Source organism: Lissotriton vulgaris, chromosome 3_1 (genome assembly GCF_964263255.1).
Source record: "Lissotriton vulgaris chromosome 3_1, aLisVul1.2, whole genome shotgun sequence".
Taxonomy (NCBI): Eukaryota; Metazoa; Chordata; class Amphibia; order Caudata; family Salamandridae; genus Lissotriton; species Lissotriton vulgaris.
The window spans coordinates 1,839,758,699-1,839,777,569 of NC_141689.1; the positions used below are offsets into that span (position 1 = coordinate 1,839,758,699).

The following is an 18,871-nucleotide window of genomic DNA, read 5'->3' on the forward strand; positions in this document are numbered from 1 at the left end:
TTGTCCGTTTGCAGAGAGGCCTAGCTGTGTTCCTGTCCCTGTCCTACCTTTGGGTCCAGTAATTTCTGTTCCCTGGTCCTATTTCAAGGAACCCCCATCATCTCCTAGGTCAAGGGGGTGGTTTTCTCACAGACCCTTAGGTTTGTATTTTGTGTCTGACTTACATGCAAATGTATTTTGTTTCTGAAATTTTTGTCTCTTCACCTATCCACTTCGTTATAGATACATTGAACGTATTATTTTGGATGACATTATTGTCTCTTCATCTATCCCCTCCGTTTGGTATATTATGTTTCGCATATATTTTTTCTGAAACTTTTGTCTCTTAATCTATCCACTCCTTCATGCATACTGTCATTGTTTAAGAGATGAGCTTGCATTCATTTAAAAGTTGCTGATGTTTATCTCCCTTTGTGAGTTTCATTATTTACATTTGTGACAGTATGCAATGAGAATTTGCGTAAAATAATTAAGATAAAGCTTCATAAACTTTACCAAGTGTCTGTGGTTATTTAGTTAACTGAAGGATTAAGTTAGATAGTATAATCATTATCATCAACTATTCAACTAATTGGTCCATCGACCAAATGGAAGGAAAGTTGATTAATTAACTAAGTAGGCATTCTAATGACGTTATACATGGTTCACAGAAAGGAAAGTATTGAACAGAAATAAATTGACCCCAGTGCATCAGGGATTTTGGGTGAATGTGTATAGGCCGTTGTAATTGTATGAATTGAGTATTGATCCCTGATCAGGTATTGACCTCACACTGGATCACTCGTATAAATAGCAATCGTACTTTAAAGGTGAGCTAGCCGTGCAATGTTAGAAGCGAAACCACAGGTCCCAAAATGCAACGTTAGAAAGAAAGCGCGGACAGTTTTACGGGGATACACAATATACTTCGCAAGAGATCACTGACGAACGAACATATGTAAAACCCTTCCCACTTGGTAGAGATCTGAGGAATTCCTGTTTCAGGCGCGGGTAGCGAATCCAATTAAGATCTTTCTTCTTTACTTTCTTTTACGTAATCAAGTTTGCCATTGCCTGGCTGAGATGCGAGAACTACATCGTAAGGGTAGAAGAAGCAGTTTGGCGGCGAGTTTGGCGGCGAGTAGCGCTTCACGAGCACGAGGGTCAAATGACTTACCTGCTCAAACCTGACCTGCGGCAATTAATGATCTATTTTGGAGAAGAACACCAACAATAAATTTGGAATTCAAGTGGGTGATGGGCAGTAAGGTATGCTACATCTGGGGTGACTGGCAGGGTTTTCTGGTAGACAGCAGCACACCTGGACATGCAGCCATTCCTACCGCTGTAGCTCAACAATTTGTATTCTGGGACTGGTAGTCGTGAATTTGTAATGGCAAAGTAAAACTAAGTATTCAAGAGAGAAGCGTCTCAACATCACTCACCTCTGACAAGAATCGTACTGAGGGCCCCACAGATAGCGGGGCAGTAGACTTAGCAGTTTTGGCTGATGCCCGGTGGAGCTACCTAGTAGCTATAGAGGAGATGGGCTGTGGTTCACCCCCTCGGCCGTCACCTACCCAGCGGACATTGGAGACTTTCCTTCGTCCCTCCGCCGTGTCTCCTTCCTCCCCCGCCGTCTGACGAATCAGCCGGCTTGTTTGACTTCACCTTTGTCTTTTTGGTTCTCCTGAATTGCTTTCCGCCTTGTCGATCTTTTCCTGACCTGATCTTCATTCCAACCCTGTTTATTTATTTATTTAATGTGATTTTATATAGCGCGAACATTACCAGAAGGTTTCAGAGCGCTTTACAAAAGAACCAGTTGCGTTACATAAGGAATTTGGATTACATGAGTTACATAAGAGATCCAAACAGGAAAAATTTGCAAATGTACAAGTTGTAAGGTCACACAACGAAGAGATACACACAAACATTTTTTTGCAAATGTACAAGTTGTAAAGTCACTCAAGGAAGAGATACAAACGGATAAACTCTAAACTCATAGGAGTGGTAGTAAGTACAAAGGTCTACTACATATACTAGTGTGTGTATGTTAAGGTATGCTCTAGTAACTCATGTTACTGTGTAACTGTTTCTTTTTCTCTATGTTATACTAACTGTAACAGACATAATTTTGTAACTCGCTAATCCTTATGTAAAGTACTCTGATACCTCCGGGTCTAGCTAGCGCTATATAAAACTCTGCAAATAAAAATAAATACATAAATATTCAGAAGCACTGTGTTCATGGGAGAATGTGTTGGCATTTTATCTCTTCATTGGAACTCTGTGGTGGTATTGACAAATCGGAAAGAGAATTTGTCCGTCGTCAGTCACAGAACTGGAAGGACTTAATCACGCTCGTGTACAGTTAGCCTGCAGCATGCTCCAATGTAGTACCATATCTCAATTCAGAAACAACAGCATTTAATTGTTAAACAACTTTTTCATAGCGTTATTACCGTATTACCTGATATCTTACCGTATCATTAGCGGTCAATTGCATTTATTATGAGAGAAAGCGTGACACCTGAAATAGTTGCTCGTCATGTTATTATATGCTGGATCTATGCAGCGATCCTATTCAGGGAAGTGGCTCATTTTGCGGACGTTTGCAGGTTTTCTTATTGCGTCTTCATATATTTACGCATTACTTACAAATGGCCGCCTTGAGTATTTCAAATTAGGGTCTCGTGCCAGGACGTTTTTGGTTTTTAATGGGTTTGAACCGCTCTAGTTATAGAGATGTTATTCATCCTCCAACCGCTAGTTGTAGCTGCAGGTAGCTCTGCTCTCGCGAGAATATCTCTTCCTAATACGTTCCTTTGCTCAGGCTCCTAAAGTCTCGCGCGAATACCCTTTTCCTCCTCTTTCGTTCCTAAGCTCCAACATGGCAGTCGGAAAGAACAAGCGGCTGACCAAAGGAGGCAAGAAAGGCGCTAAAAAGAAGATGTAAGTTCCCTCCAGTCATTGCGTGTTGTTTGGCCGTCTTTTTTCTGCGACCCACGGTGACTGAACCAGCATGTGATGAGGGCGGATGGGCGGGATGCGAGTTGGATAGAGTTTGAAGCTCGCACTCCTTCTGAGGCAGTATGGCGATTGGCGTGCGGAACAGAAGTCGGTACAGCTTTACTGTGGGCAAGGACACTCAATGGACTGTCCCGGCCAGCGCGTAGTGTTGAATTCTATTGCTTATTGCGTTGTTGTTCGTTTCTAATGTGGCAAGGCCCTAAGCAGTCAAGGTTTGCTTGCACCTGAAAAGCGCTAGAGTTTTGAGTGGCTTTAAAAAGATGCAGAGCATGCTTCTCTTTACGGGTGCAGGGCTAATGCAAAAAAGACATTTATCATGTCTTTGGAGTGACTGATTCTCTTTTGAGTAGAGTGCGCTGGTGGCGAGTTGGGAATTGTTCTTGGTCAGCTGTCGTTTACTAAGCGGCACGAACTTTGCTCATTTGCGATATGTTTACGTCGTGGCGTTAATGCTATTGGCTTAACAAAACCACAGCCTTGTAGGACATTACATTTAACACCATTTTGATGTAGCTGTTATTATTCACCTTTGCCATTCTCACATTTGTTTCCTGTTTTGAGGCTTCTTTTTTTGTCTCTGGTGGTTTTGTTTTATTTGCGACTCGGGTGTCTTAACTACTTATTAATGTGTTGCATGTTGGTTTTAGTAAGGTTTTCTGTGGTAAATGTTAACATACTCAGATTGTCTAAGCTTTGGTATTTGCCTTTTTGTCTCGAAAGTAATTGGTCTGACTCGGGGTGCTACTGTGGTGATATGGGTTGATGTGTATATGGGATAAAGTACTCCATGTCCTACATTATAAGGATATTGCATTTTACAGAGTAATTGCATGACATAGAGAGGAACGAGGCCTAAGGTAGATTTCCTTTATAAGATCATGGAACTGCAATAGTCATACATTACCCATCCCATAAACAACTTAAATCCTTGGTATGGTACTTCATCGCTAACAAGAACAGAAAAAGCAGAACCTATACTATGAAATTAAACACACCAGTAAACAAACTTTATCGAAAGATTTTAGTTTATTGGGCATCACCTATAGGAAAATGTAAATATGCTAATGTAAGTCACTTTTGGTTCTTTTTTAGGTAGAAGCCTACTCTGGTTTGCTAACAATATCTTTGGGACATTCTGAAAATTTCCCTTGGAATTCATTCTGCCTTTGCCAATCTACTCCACACCAACGCACTGTAAACCGCTATACTCTACAATACATTCCACCACAGCTCTGTGCCACTCTACTCTGTACCATTCTGCGTCACTCTACTCCAACTGTATGCCACTACACTCTACTGTGCCCCACTTCGTACCACTCCATTCTATGCCAGTTCATGCTACGTCAATGTGCACTGCACCACTTTACTCAAAACCTATGTCACTCTAAGACACTGCGCTCTTCTACCTAACTGTATGCCACTCTTCTCCAATGCACTGCACACTATGTTCTATGCTATTCTGCATCACACCATTTTATGCCAATCCACCCAAAGCCACTCTGCCCCTCTCCACTGTACTATGTAACAATCTAGTGTACGCCTCTGCACTTTACTCCACTCTGTGCGATTGCACTCTACAGCATTCTACACTATACTGTACACCACTATACTCTATAACACTGTCACTTACATTGCGCTTTATGGCAGGCATTGCACTCCGCACCATTCTACTCATTGTCGTTTGCCTGCTATGCCAATGCACTCTACTCTGCACCACTCACTGTATACCAGCACACTCCACCCCAGTCTGCTATGCACCACTGCACTCTACACCACTCCAGTCAGGCCACTCCACAAGACCATTGCACTCTATTACACTACTGTGCACCACTCTATGGCACTACTCTACCCTGCCCATTCTGTGTACTCCATTCTTCGCCAATGCACTCTACACCACTTTACTTAAGTTACTCAACTCTGCGACCTTGCGCTCTGATCTGTGCACTGCACTCTACAACACTGCACTTTACTCTGCTTCATTACTTTATGCCACTCTACACGCTACGTAATCTACTGCGCACCACTGCACGCTTGACACCGCACTCTACTCTGCACCACTCTACTATGTCAGTGCCCTCCACCCAAATCTACTATGTGCCACTCCAGTCCACGCTGCAATCTATGCCACTTTACTGCCCTCTATCCCTCCCTGTACTATATGCACAACTGCACTGTTCACCATATTAGTCTATGCCAATGCACTTTAGCCTACGCTACTGCACTCAGCCAATCCAACTCTAACCCACTGTGCCCCACTGCTTTCTGACATTGTACTCTACGCCATTTTACTCTACAACACTCTATGCTAATGCTCTTTATGCCACTACACTCTGCACCACTCCACTGTATGGCAATGCACTCTAATGTGTGCCACTGCAATCTAACCTCAGTCCACTCTGCGCCAAGGCGCTCTACACTTTACTCCAAACCAATGCTCTCCACAACTCTACGCTGCTCCTACAGTGCTCCCTCTGCCATTTTACCTCCCTCTATTATACGACAACTTACGCCACTACACCACTCCATTCCACACCACTCAACTCTTTGCCATTCCTTAACGCTCCACGCTGCTCTGCTTTACCACACAAACTTGTAGCCATGCTGAACAGCAGCCACACTGGTGTACAACATAGCTAAAACATATCGGCAAAGTCAAAAGTATTTGCATAGGTGCGACCTATTGCTTTTGCCAATGCTTGTTTGAGCTGTGGCTGTAATTATGCTCTTTGGCCTGCTTTTCATGCTGGTAGGGAGCATTGTGATGTCCGAACTCCACTAATAACTTCGTACCGTTTAGCAGTTAGGTTTCTTTGTTACAAGCAACTAGATGTATCACAAATCTCCTCCAATAAGGAAATACGTGACTGCTTTTATAAAGATATTGCCGGTTCCCATGTATAATATACTCTTGCTAAAGAGTTTAATCTAAAACTTTAATGAAAATAAATGTTACAATTGCTTTGATAATCAATCAGATTAACTGTACTAGACCTTGAGAAAATCTCAAACTGGGGGACTGAACCAAATTCAGCTTTTTAGGGGCAGTACTAAAAACATGAATTAGAAAAGTCAATACTTTGCTCTAAAAGGGTTTATATTGGCTTTGCTAATGCTATTTGTCAAGGGTATGCAAACGCGAGTTTCAAGGCACCTGCATAGCTGACAATCTTGCAGTGGATTTTCCATGATGGTCACTGATTGTGTGTTCACTTCAAAGATGCGTGGCAAACATCTTTAATTTACCTTTCTAACATACTAGACTTACATATGTGTGCAATTTCCAAAAAAGGTTGCAAGCAGCCCTTTGTGGCTCCCAGGTTGTCGTTTAAAAAATATTTTTATAATCACTGCTATGGAGAGCACAATATGTAATAATGCAAGAAGTATGCAGTGGACGGATACAACTCATCCATTCAGAACACTGAGACTGAAATTCTCCTGGGCAAGACATACACAAGAATAAGGAGAAGTCGGAGCACACAAATGAGATGGAAAATAAAGCCATCAAATATTGAGTCCAGGTCTGACACAATGCATAATAGAATATGTTGCTTTGGTAACAGTAGCCTGCCGCAAACAGCTAAATCTGCCTGTGGCAGTCTTAACCAAAGTCCAAGGGTGCGTCAAATAAATCATATAGGTGAGCAGTTGCTGGTAGAGAGTTAAGTACCACAAATAAACATGGAGCAGCAAGTGGGCTGCTTAAGGTTTGAGCACAAGTCTACTCCACATCTTTGTGCTATTTTCCCGTTGTTTCGTGTTACACCCTTGATTACCTGATACTCTATTGCTTGGCCTCGGTTTTACATGTGTTCATTAATGCAACTGACCAGGCTTCTGTGGGGCTCTTCAGTGCAACTGTGCACACTTGTGGATGTAGGAGTTTATAAGCTGGGTTTTAATCTTTTGCCTTGTACACAGTTTTGATGGCATGACACACATGGGAGGTTTTTACTTTTCAATGTGCTTGTTTCTGTGAATTGATCTTAATAGTGAAACATGTTTCACTGGTCTACCTGAGTTATCACTGCATCTGTTCTTTAATACAGAGCTTGTATCATTGCTACTGCAGATGGAACCTTGAGCAATCTAATCCATATATGCATGGCCTGACTGCATATTTGTGCATTTAAAAAGTGCATTTGTTTTAGGAACTTGTGGGGTATGGTAGATAGAAGTAACAGTTGTCAGGTAGTAGGCACTAGCCTACACTATTTCTAGTAACCGTTTAATTTTCAGAAGTAGATTGATGCTGGTTGGAAAAAGTGATCTTGTCTGAATTTGTTTAATTAATAAACTGACAACCTTCCATGTTTTTTTTTTTCCAGTGTTGACCCCTTCTCCAAAAAAGACTGGTATGATGTCAAAGCACCAGCAATGTTCAATATCCGCAACATTGGGAAAACTCTAGTCACCCGAACCCAGGGAACCAGTAAGTACTGAAAAGATGCTGTGCATTCCTATGAATTACTTTCAAAAGGGGGGGGGGGGAGAAAGAGTGAAAAGGGAACCAGGCTCACCCTCCTATATTTAACTGTGAACATAAAACCTTTGAAAACAAAGGTCAAGAACCTGAACCCGTTAGTGTCTAGTATTCGCAACGCTCACTGGAGTTGGAATCAATATGTTTGTAAAAAGAAAGGGACATTTTTTCCTTTTCTTGAGTCCCCTAACTCACCAGGGTTTCCCCACGGTGACGCGCTTCATCATAGGGCCAACCCAGCCCTCTACGGACTGAGGCGTGCTGCGACTTGCGAACTACGTAGGAGCACTTGAAAGTGATAGACTATGTGTGGTGTAATTGAGAGGTGGAGTGGTCTAACCTATGTGAGTTAAAAATACCTTCCTAGTTAGCTACAAATGAGTTATTCTTGCTCCTGGGGGGTGTATGTTAAAAACGGGGTAAAGGACTAGGGATCCTACTGGCAATGAGTCTGGTATGCCTAGTGACTTCTGTCGTCAACATGTTTCGAGCCTCTCCAAGCTCTTCCTCAGGACTACACAGGCACCAGCCCTGCGTTCGCCACTCCTTAATCGTGCTCAAGTGAGCTATTTATAAAGAACAAGTAAAATGCGGCAATAATAAAGCATGCATTAGTACATACGTATAGGAAATGATCACGTAGTACATATAATGGGACCTAGCTGGGCTCCATGGACTGTGGAAAGTTGCTCTTATCCTGTTCAATTTGAAACTCAGGATAGCGTGGTACAATCACCTATGCTGCAACCTCAGTGCGGTCCGGAGGTTGCAGCACACCTCACAATTACACCACACATAGTCCGTCACTTTCAAGTGCTCCTACGTAGTTCGCAAGTCGCAGCATGCCTCAGTCCGTAGAGGGCTAGGATGCCCCCTATGATGAAGCATGTCACCTTGGGGAAACACCTGGTGAGTGAGGGGACTCGAGAAAAGGAAAAAAAATTCCTTTCTTTTTACAAACATATTGATTCCAACTCCAGTGAGCATTGCGAATACTAGACACTAATGGTCCAGGCTCTTGACCTTTGTTTTCACATTCCTATGAATTGAAATCTGCCTCTTGGTTGTGAAGCAAATAAATGGTGGTCAACATTTCGCTCGTCCGCTTAACATTTTCTCTACTTTTGACTTGGTACTCAAGTTGATTTCATCACATTTGCTCCATACACTTTACATATTTACTACAGTGTATTCTTAACCAGTGTGTATTTGGTTCCAGAGAACATGATATTTGGTTTTTTAAAACTTTGTTGTAATCAACTCTTGGTTGCAGTGTCTGTACAGGTTTATTGAATTTGGTTTCAAGACGTTCCTGAAGACAAACTTTGGTACCAATAATGCAGATAATTATTTCGTAGTCATGCCTCTCCCATTTTTCGTTGAAAAATGGACGGCTTCCTGTTAATTTGCACCAGATTTTTAAGTCTACCATAGCCATTTTACTTTTCTTTACTTAACTGTCGGAATGGAGGCGTATCTAGATATGCTGGTATGGTGCAGAGTACAGATTATTAAATTAAAATGGCTGGAGATGCCAACACACTAAAAGTTCAGTGGCTTGCTTTTTAGGTCTCGCCCTGGCGAGAACGCTCTCTCGCCGTGAGAGCTATAGCGGTCGGTTCAGCCGACAACGAGGGGAGATCAGAACTGGCCACGCGCCCAGCGTCTTTAATGGGAGAGGGAGAGACTAGAGCTGGCCACGCGCGCATTAGATTGGGCGCGCGCGCCAGTCTTGAAGCTGCCGATGTGCACGCTCACGGCGATGTCTCTGCCGCGCGCCACAGCCCCATGATGAAGGTGGCGTCGGGGAACGCTCGCGCGGCCGGCCGCTGCTGCTTGTTCTTTTTGTTGGGAAACCTTCGCAGTAAACTTACACGGTTTCTATGACCTGAAGGCATTTGAACTATTGGTGAGCTCGGAAACAAAAAGAGCCCTGTTGAGAGACAACCCCAGCATGCGACCAGCACCCATGATGATGCTTCCGCTATTAATGGCCATTGGATGAATATTGTTCTGTTGTGGGCTGCGGTAACCTCCGTGGGAGAGGGGTGAGCGGGAGGGCCTGTTTCACTGGTTTGTGTGTTCCATTGGCACTGTGGCAAGAGGGTAGCCTTGTGCAGTAATCCTGAGAATCTTTGAGCGCTGCTATTGAATGACTGGAAGTAGTAGCGGTCTCTGCTGCCGCTTGACCCCCTATCCGGAGTCTAGTGGAACATTGGAGCGGAACTGCTGGGGTTGTGCGCTCTGAAAGGAGAAACACGCCTTCCTCCTCTAATTGCCTGATCTAGGAAATGCTTGATCCCGTGCCGTGAAGCGGCTCACTCTCTAGCACTCGCATTAGCAGTGACATTTTGATACGCGCTATATAAAGAGATTTATTGGACTGAAATAACCACCCGATTGGAATCCTGATGTGTTCTCTTATCCAGCTGTAGAATTTATTCACTGTACACAAGTAAATTGTCTTTCTTTGAATGCCTTACTAGCTAGTGTTGTGTCTTCACGCTCATTGTACAGCTCTTTTGGGAACTGAACAATATGGAAAGAGGCCTTACTTTCGTTTCTGATCAGGAGTGGGAGACTTGTCCCAGTCACTAACAGATATCCGGTCACAGTTTGATGTACTGGACATAGCTTCAAAGTCGAATATTGCTTCCAGTGCTTAGTTCGTAAAAGAATAACTGCTGGTGCCAAAAGATTTGTTCAGAAGCCCACGGCCGTCGGTGCCAAATCTGAGGATGTGGAGTAACGGCCCGATCTGCCGATTTTAGCGCTGGGGAACCAGGTTCGTGCCTTGGTGTCGGATCAAGATCCTCTGTTTCTGGGCACTTAATCTCCCTGTGCCTAGCAAAAATAAATGTGTCCTTGTGTAACTTAACTGGTGCTCCTGTAAAGCGCTTCAATACCTACCGGTCGAGTTCGCGCTATACAAATCTGCGAAACTAAAAAAAACAAGCCTGTGTAGTTTAGCTTTAACCTCATGCCTCTTTAATCTGGCATCTGCCGCTCCCTGCCCCTTTATTTCACTCTAGCACCTTCTCGCTCATCCCTGCTTTCTCTCGCTCTGTTTTCTTCTTTATTTCCCTCCTTTGTGTTTCTTCATCTCTTGCTGTCGATCGGCGGTGGTTGAGAAAAAAAATAAGTGCTAACACCGGTTCAACTTAAACACAGATTGCTTTTAAATTTTAGACCCAGCAAATTAGGCATGCTAGTGGCACACACTGCGTACACGTGCCGAGCAGACCATGAAGCAGGGACTACATGCTGCACACACACAACTTACGTTCTGTCTCCCCGCACCACTGAGACCAACTGTTCATTGCTACTGGCGGCACCAAGCCTGCTGGGCAGGAACAACAGTACGCATCAGTAATAGGTTAGTGTCCATTTTTCAAGGCCAAATGTTTTAATTTCATTCCGATCATCAAAGGCAAAACGATGTCCTTAACTCTACCAAGTACAAAGAAGGGCCTCCAATTGCTGTGTACCCAGTGCAAGTAAACTCAGTCATTCAGGTCTATCCACCCCTCAGTAATGTGCTTGGCCTTGGTGTAATAAGAGGGATAGCAGTTCGGTCTGACAATCAAACCGGTACAATCTGTGGAATGGCTCAGATGCTGCTACATTTAGTTAATTATACTGAGGCCAAGGACATTACTCAGGTGTGGATAGACGGGAATGACTAGCTACTCGGTCTTCCTTTCCCTTTTTTTTTACAGTAGGGTTATTGTATGGATTGTAAAGTAATCTCTTTTTCACGAGCGTGATTGATGTATTTTTAAATCAACAGAGGTTTGAATCCACGGGCCGGCATATATTTACTAGGCAGCTTTGTGAATATATTGTATGAGCTGTTTCCAACACCCCAAACTCGCTTTAAACACAACTTGGTAGTGTCTAGTGTCGGGGAAATGTTTTTGAAGATGATATTGCTAAACTAATCTACAGCAAATTTTGCATGAGGAGTAGTGAAACAGAAAATGCCTGGGTTTAAATAAAGTTGCACGCTTAAATAAACATTGATTAGTTGATTGAATAAAGAACGTAATACATTCCACAGTGTTATCGTTAGAAGATTATATACCGTCTTAAAATCTGTCACGCTGCTCCCAGTTTCTTCAATCATCTCACAGCTTTTCCCTCTTCTTCGATTCTCTCTATTCTTTTCTGTCCGTTCTACTGCCCCGTTCGTGAGGTACATCATCAGAGCTGTGTGTTTCAAGGGAGTCTCAGAAATAGAGGCATTTTCATGAGGCGTCAGCCCTGTGCGTGAGGTGCATCAGAGCTGTGTGAACAACTGAGTCAGCGCCGTGCTTGAAGTGCATCAGGGCTGTGTGAATAATAACTGCGTCAGCCCCAGGCCTGAGTTGCATCCTCAGAGCTGTGTGAATAATAACTGCCGGCAGCCCTGTGCTGAGGTGCATCATCAGAGCTGTGTGAATAATAACTGCCTCAGATCCGTGCTGAGCTGCATCATCGGAGCTGTGTGAATATTAACCGCTGTGAGCCCGTGGCTGAGGTGCATCATCAGAGCTGTGTGAATAATAACAGCTGTGAGCAACAGCGTACTCCTGCACACACTCACTGCTCACCAATTCAGTTTGCAACTTATTGTCATACACAATGCCAATAACTCAAACTTTATTGCTGCGAGACCTATTGCATTGTAAATTGTTTTTAATGTACTTCACCAGTACAGGGAAATATCGCTGCGTTTTCACATTTGGAATTGTGCCAATACAGTCAAAGGACTTACTCAAAAAGTGAGTTCAAGAGTAGAATTTCAAAACACCCTGACTGTGTTTGAGTACAACACTGAAATAGTAAAGTGTAGATGCATAAAACCTTTGCCTAGTCAAGAATGGGCTAGATTTCAAATGTGCAGCAAAATGAGTAAGAAATCAGGCAGCATACTAGACACCCAGAAATATTTGTGTCTCCACCAAATGCATGGTTTTATACAGGCAATTTCCATGTAGAGGAACGTTAGACCTCCAAAGTCACTTTGGTGTGAGCAAATATATTTTCAATAAGCACAAAATATAAAACTCCACATATCCCTACCACCTTAGCACTAACCATCTAGAGGAATAGTGAGTCGGAGGGGCTGAAATAATATAATCTGCAAGTGTCTGAACACACTAGTTACATAAATAACAGTGAACCATTGTGAATGAATGTAATACCGCATGCAAGCGGAATGTCCTTGAGAAATGATACCTTAGACTAGTCTTTTTAGGTCTCGGCTATTCTATCCCGCAGAGATAGTTAGTTGAGATTATAGTAAGCAGTTCAAAAACTACCAAACTGCAGATCGCGTACAGTTCGTGATCTATGTGCGTGCATGCCATCCACGTCACACACCACCATTTGTCTGTGCCTCGGCATCAGACTTCAAAGACTGCCGCTTCCCCGTGTGCACATCGCGCACGACCATTTGTCTGTGCCTAGGCATCAGACTTCAAAGCCCCCCCCTCCCCAGCAATGCCTATACTTTTAGACCGTATTTCAGTTTTGGTCTTGCATGCTGCTCAGCAGTTCTGCTCACGCGCCGTTTCCTACAGTCAAACACATCGATGCACTCTAGCCCTCTTTCCCTTACTGTCATCTGTAATTACCTTCTGATGGATTCTGCGTCACCCCATAACGTTTCTTTCGTCTTCCAATGCTACAATCTCACTCGGGGAAATACGTGAAAAGAAGTATGCATTTGACCCAAAATTATCCAATTTCCTCCCCTCTTTTCCCACAACTTTTTGCACCTCTTAAGAATACATCTTTCTTACTGAAGGTCCTCTCTTGCTCAGTCATTAAATGGGACATTAATTCAGCTCTTATCAGATCATCTTCACGACCCTTCATTTGTTACTACCCCTTGCTCTTCAGTAGGTAACCAGTTTTACCCTCCTGCCAGACCTGGCACTCTCCCCGCATAACATCAGACCTGGTAACAATTGACGCATGCCCACACCCCTCCCACAATATCCCGTGACGTACGTAGACATCAATCGGATAATTTTATATATGAATGCTCCCTCTAAGGATGTGCTCTCCTCCCTGCTAAGAAATTCCTACCAAAATTTTACACCTATTCCTCAACCAGGGAAAACCTTCTCTACTCACTTCTCGCCATCTCAATCAGTTTTTTACCTCTGCCCCTCCTGTCCTTCATATTGTTACCCAGACCTTTACTGCAGTTTGTTTTGTGATCGCGATCGCTTGTTGCTTTGTGCACAGGCACCTTCTGAAAACCGATCTGGCTTCGGCTGCAATAAGCAGTTCCCTCGGGTCACACGCAGGTAAAGTACACACAGAGCACCAAACCGCAGCGTGGAATACAGAACTGCATGTCATCTGCTGACATCAACCAGTTGAAATCAAAGTAATCAAGGACCTGCTGTGGCCACCGCCAGTGGGGCAGCTTGACAGTGGCACAAGCAATCCCGAGGGTGACCTCTCAGGCCCCAACGCGCAGCACTTCCACCTTCAGCACTCTACGCCACACCTCCAAACGCAGCACAACACTGAGGGTTTGAATGTCGTGAACATGCTATGCTGCATGCCCAGTAACCGCTTCTCCACAAAGCATGCACAGAGTGCTGGTCTTGTCACCACTAACTGCAGCATTGCACGTATGTTGTATCCCATCTATACAAGAAAGAGAAAGTGTTGGTCCCGCGTGATGGGCGTGCCATAATCAGTCCATTGCTAACCTAATTGACGATGGTGGATATTGGCTCAATAGTCTAAAATAGTCTCTTCTGTTTGTTTCTGTTGCTGATGGAACTCTCCTTCGAAGTTATATAGTCTTAATGCGACTTAAGTGTTTGTGCTGGTCATTGACGTCAAGCAGTGCGCGAAAGGATTTGTGAGTTGTTGATCTCTTTGTAGTGGAAGCAATGATGTAGTAGTTACCCTGTTACTGTGATGAGGATTTGAAGATGGCAGGTATTCTAATCTTCTCCTTTTCTGCAGCTCATTGTTATGTCATCTTTTGTTTGATATTTCCTTCCGGCCTCATTTTCGTTCTTCTCTTTTTGATAAGGGACTTGCTTATATCCGCCCTTACATGTGTCTTTAGTATCGTTTGCTCTTATTGCTGCCAATGCTAATCAGCACATGTATGTTCTGGCTTTGCTGCTGTTACTGTTTTTAATCGCTCAGAGCTCGCTACATCAACCTTTCATATTTGTAGTAGTGTACACTCCTACATTTAACAGTGTAACCTCACCATACCCTCCAATAAATGAATGCGACCGAAGACCGCCGCCATTCTTGAGCTCTCTGAACATTAAATTGTCTGAACCCTGTTAAATCTTGGCGGTGCTGTCTTTCCCTCACAGGACACTTGAGGCTTCTATGCGCTTCATCTCGTGCGCGACACTGCAGCGAACAGCCGTCTGTTACTTCTTGCTTGCAGAGGGGTTTCCGGTGAGGGCAAAACGTTTGGTACATTTTCAGCAAGTCTCTGCAATATTTAGTGATTGCGTGTGGTTAACACCAGGCCCGCTCTGCAGACGTGCTTTAGCGGCTTTCATCGGACAGTATCTGTCAAAAAGAAATACACTGGAAAGAGATTTGATGTGGGATATGATGAAACCAGTCTGAGTCATGCAATGAAGTGTTTGAAAAATAAACACCTTTCAGACAGACGTGTCCCTGCACAATTCTAAATTAAACACGAACTGCTATGAGGTTAGATGCCATGATCTGCATTAAACACATGAACAACTTTAAAATGAGCAATGACCACTAACCCTTCTGATTAATTCATCTACTTTGCTAAATTCTGGAGTTTCAACAAAAACATTAATCTCAAGAAGAAAAATCCGAAATTCTTTACTGTTTCTTTTGTACTCGTGCAGCATTCCTCTTGAATTCGCTGACGTTAGGCTCTCTTCACTACTCGACAGAGCCCCACGGCATCTCTTGCCTTTCACAGGCTCACCTCCTGGCCCTTACTTGTCGGGCGTCACTCAGCCTCATGGCAATTGTCCCCGATTGTTAAAATAGGTTGTGCCTGCTTGGATTTTAACCTACAAACTACACATACATGTGCTTCTGTAGCAAGAACTACTCCCCACCATTACTCATTTAAGAGCACCCCGCATGCCCCTCCATCTTCTATCCATATCCTTTACACCCACACTTCCAGAGGAACAGTTTTTATTCATGCAGCATGTGCAGTGGGATGGGGAAACTGAGGAATCGGGGACATATTAAACACAGACTATTGCTTCATTTTAAATTTTAATCAGGAACCAAGGAGCCTGTTCTTCCTGGCACTGAAGGCATCGTACACTGTCCACTCCACACTTCCGCACATTGTGTACTTGGCTCCGTTGTTATGTATGCTACCAGCGCTATAGTTACACCTAGACTACCTGTCATCATCCTTCAATTCACAGCCACCACTAACACTATACTTCATCCCCGTTCCTACACTGCACTTACTAGACAGTCTCTTCCATTTGTGCAGCAGGTGCCGTTCAGTGTCGTACCTACACAAACCCATTCATCCCAGATTATTCCTTTATTTCTACATTGCCCTTTCCTAGCCTTTACCCCAGCATTTTCTAGGATTGTAACTTCTGTTAGTGCAGCAGGTGCAGTGGCTCCAGGGACAGTAGTTTCTCTCCCGTGGGCTTTCATCACAATCTGCACTAGTTGTGTTTTTTTGTGTCCTGCTACTTGTAAACAACCATAAGCTCACTATTTGTTCTCTAACCCCCCCCCCTTGTGTGCCCTTCTTTCTGTTTCACATTAAAGCTCCACAGCTCCCCTTCATGTCCTTTCACCCCTTTTGCCACCACTGACTCTACTTACATTCTCATCCATCAGAAGCTGCCTGTCTTCCTGAAGTTTACTTTCAGTATTCATGGTATTCTGCTCTGTACCAATGACACTTCATCCTTCATGCCCTTTCAGCCTGTTCCGAAATACAAACTATGCTTATTTAAACCTTGTCCTTTACTTACCAACTCACGTAAGTGAGGTATGTACTTGTCTCTCCACAAACACCTCCAAGTCTCCCTTTCCCATCCTTGCACTACACAACTACACTTACTGGGCCGTACCTTTACAATGTGCAGCTCACTCTGTCCATCTATCGCCCTCACTCTGTCCATCTATCGCCACCACAGCATCACTCGACGCCACCATTCAACAACTGGTTCAAATATGTTCTCGCAATGTTTCAAGCTTTATTACAAATGTCATGAACAGATGTTAATATTTCACTTCTATTCTTGGATTTTCGTCACAATAAAATATAATTAACAATCTTCACAAGTTATTTACAAGTTTAAGCTATTGCCATTATAAATTATCATAACTTTTATTTAAGTATTAAAAAAATTAAAAGCCATTGTTTGTAATATCAATACATGTAAGTCACGTAAATACAACACATTGCATTACAAATGCTATAGGTGTCACATTTGCAAAAGTTATAGCTGTTGGCATTGTAAATGATAAAGCTATTAATGTCACTATTTTCAAAACAAACATATAAATAATATATTTGTCATTTACAATACCAATAGCTCAAACTTTACTAATGCGAGACCTATTGCATTGCAAATGCTTGTTTTAGAACGGTGTCATTCAGAAACAAGCCAATCCACATCTTGATTGACTATGTACAGCAAAAGCATAAAGATGTAACATCCGTTTTGGACACAAAGGCATTGAGGCGCAATTAGCACAGGCTTCATGTCAATATGCACATAAATTCAAGTGTAGGTAGATTGCTCTGCACGATATGAATAATATACATTCTGAATTAGACACATGGGTCATCAGTGCCATAATGCACACTGTTGCAAATGTATCCACAATGGAGATGCCGCAAGTTTGGGCATGATAAAAGCCATCTAAACTAAGGTACCCTCCCCCCCCCCCTCCCCGAGACTTTGTTAAAATGCTTTGCAGTCGCCTTTCTCTCTGCGTGGCCGGAACTACCTTGTCGAAATGCAGTCAACTTCCTTCCAACAAGCATTGGCGTAGCTAATAGGTCTCGCCTTTGGGGCCTTTTTAGGTCTCGCTGGTACTGCGGCCAGCTGGAGACTTTTAGTTGCCAGTCTCGGGGGAAAGCGGGACAAGAGGGTGCCACGCGCTTCTCTTGTGCTGGATTTGACTGCGTACACTCACGCATGCGCACATACACAGCCACACGCATACACAGGCACACCCCCGTCGCCCCTACACGCGCTCCCCCTCCCACTCACCGGGCTCTTTCGGCGTGTTCCGTGTCTCCTCACTGGGCTGTTGCTGGGGATCGGGCTCCTCTCTGCGGCAGTCTAGTCTCGTCGCGGCACCAGGGGGCAGGACTTCACTTCCGGGGCTCCCTCCAGCATCTGGGAGCCCCGCAACACTCTGACTATTTTGCTGTTGGCAGCCCCGGGACTCTCCTCAACTCATGGGAGCCCCGGGCTGCGGAGAGGCCATCAGTCGGCCGGCTTCACTTCTTCCTCGGCGGCGGGCGGGACTTCCTGCCGGATTGCAGGCCCCGCCCCCGTCTCGGGCAAAAGTGCCTGACTTCCGGTTTTCACGGAGCAGGGCTGCGGCGGTGATTTCTTTCGGGGGCAAGGTCTGACGGAGTGCAGTCAGATACTGGAGAGGCCAGGAGTCGGCCAGGAGTCTGAGGAGGCGGCCGGCCCATAAACAGAATAGCTCACCTCAAAACTGTAAGTGTCACATTGTAGACTGTCAGCCAAGTGTAAATCATCTGCACATTTACATTTTTAGCGGCAGCGTGTTTTCAGCTGCCAGTTACTTACTGCTAGCTTAATTCTGCTCTGGCTCGAGGCTGCAGCCCGTGGGCTGTGACCTTTAGAGTGTCCCGCAGTCTGAGGCTGTATTGCCCAAATTTAATGGTTTGCAGTGGTGGCGACTTGTGGGAATGCTGCGTCAGAGGTATGTGAGTGCACATTTAGATAACCATGCGTATGTATTGTGGTACAGGTGATGTCACAATTTCAGGTGCACGTACTTAAGATACAGAGTGGGTGCACTGCAAGTTTCATGCTATCCTCACATGCAGCGATGCCAGGAGCATGAGTGCACATTCGTCAAACTCAGATGTGTTGAGGTTGATGCACAGATTGTTGTCTGTGACTGCATATACATTGAAGAATGTGAATTCAGTGCATTTCGGGTGAATGAGTGCAGGCTGTGAGCTTGTCGCCACGAACACTTTGTACATAGTGTTGCCTGGCAATTGACTCCTCTGCGAGTACACCTTAGTTTCAGCATATACTACAGCATATACTACTTCACCCCCTCGGTCAAACAGCTGTGAAATGCCAATCCTTGTGTTTGGCCAGTTGGAGAGCTGTTCTCATGGCGACCATTGGGAGAGCAGACAAGCTTTTA

The 18,871-nt window shown here is 44.1% G+C and overlaps 1 protein-coding gene across 1 annotated transcript in view; it reads left to right on the plus strand.

The window, feature by feature from the left end:
• The first annotated feature begins 2,752 nt into the window (after positions 1-2,752).
• Positions 2,753-18,871, plus strand: part of RPS3A (ribosomal protein S3A) — a 34,071-nt gene continuing 17,952 nt past the window's right edge. The window contains exons 1-2 of the mRNA XM_086962287.1: positions 2,753-2,934; positions 7,341-7,444. Of these exons, the coding sequence (XP_086818413.1) occupies positions 2,873-2,934; positions 7,341-7,444 (166 nt within the window). The 5' untranslated portion in view covers positions 2,753-2,872. The remainder of the gene's footprint in view (positions 2,935-7,340; positions 7,445-18,871) is intronic.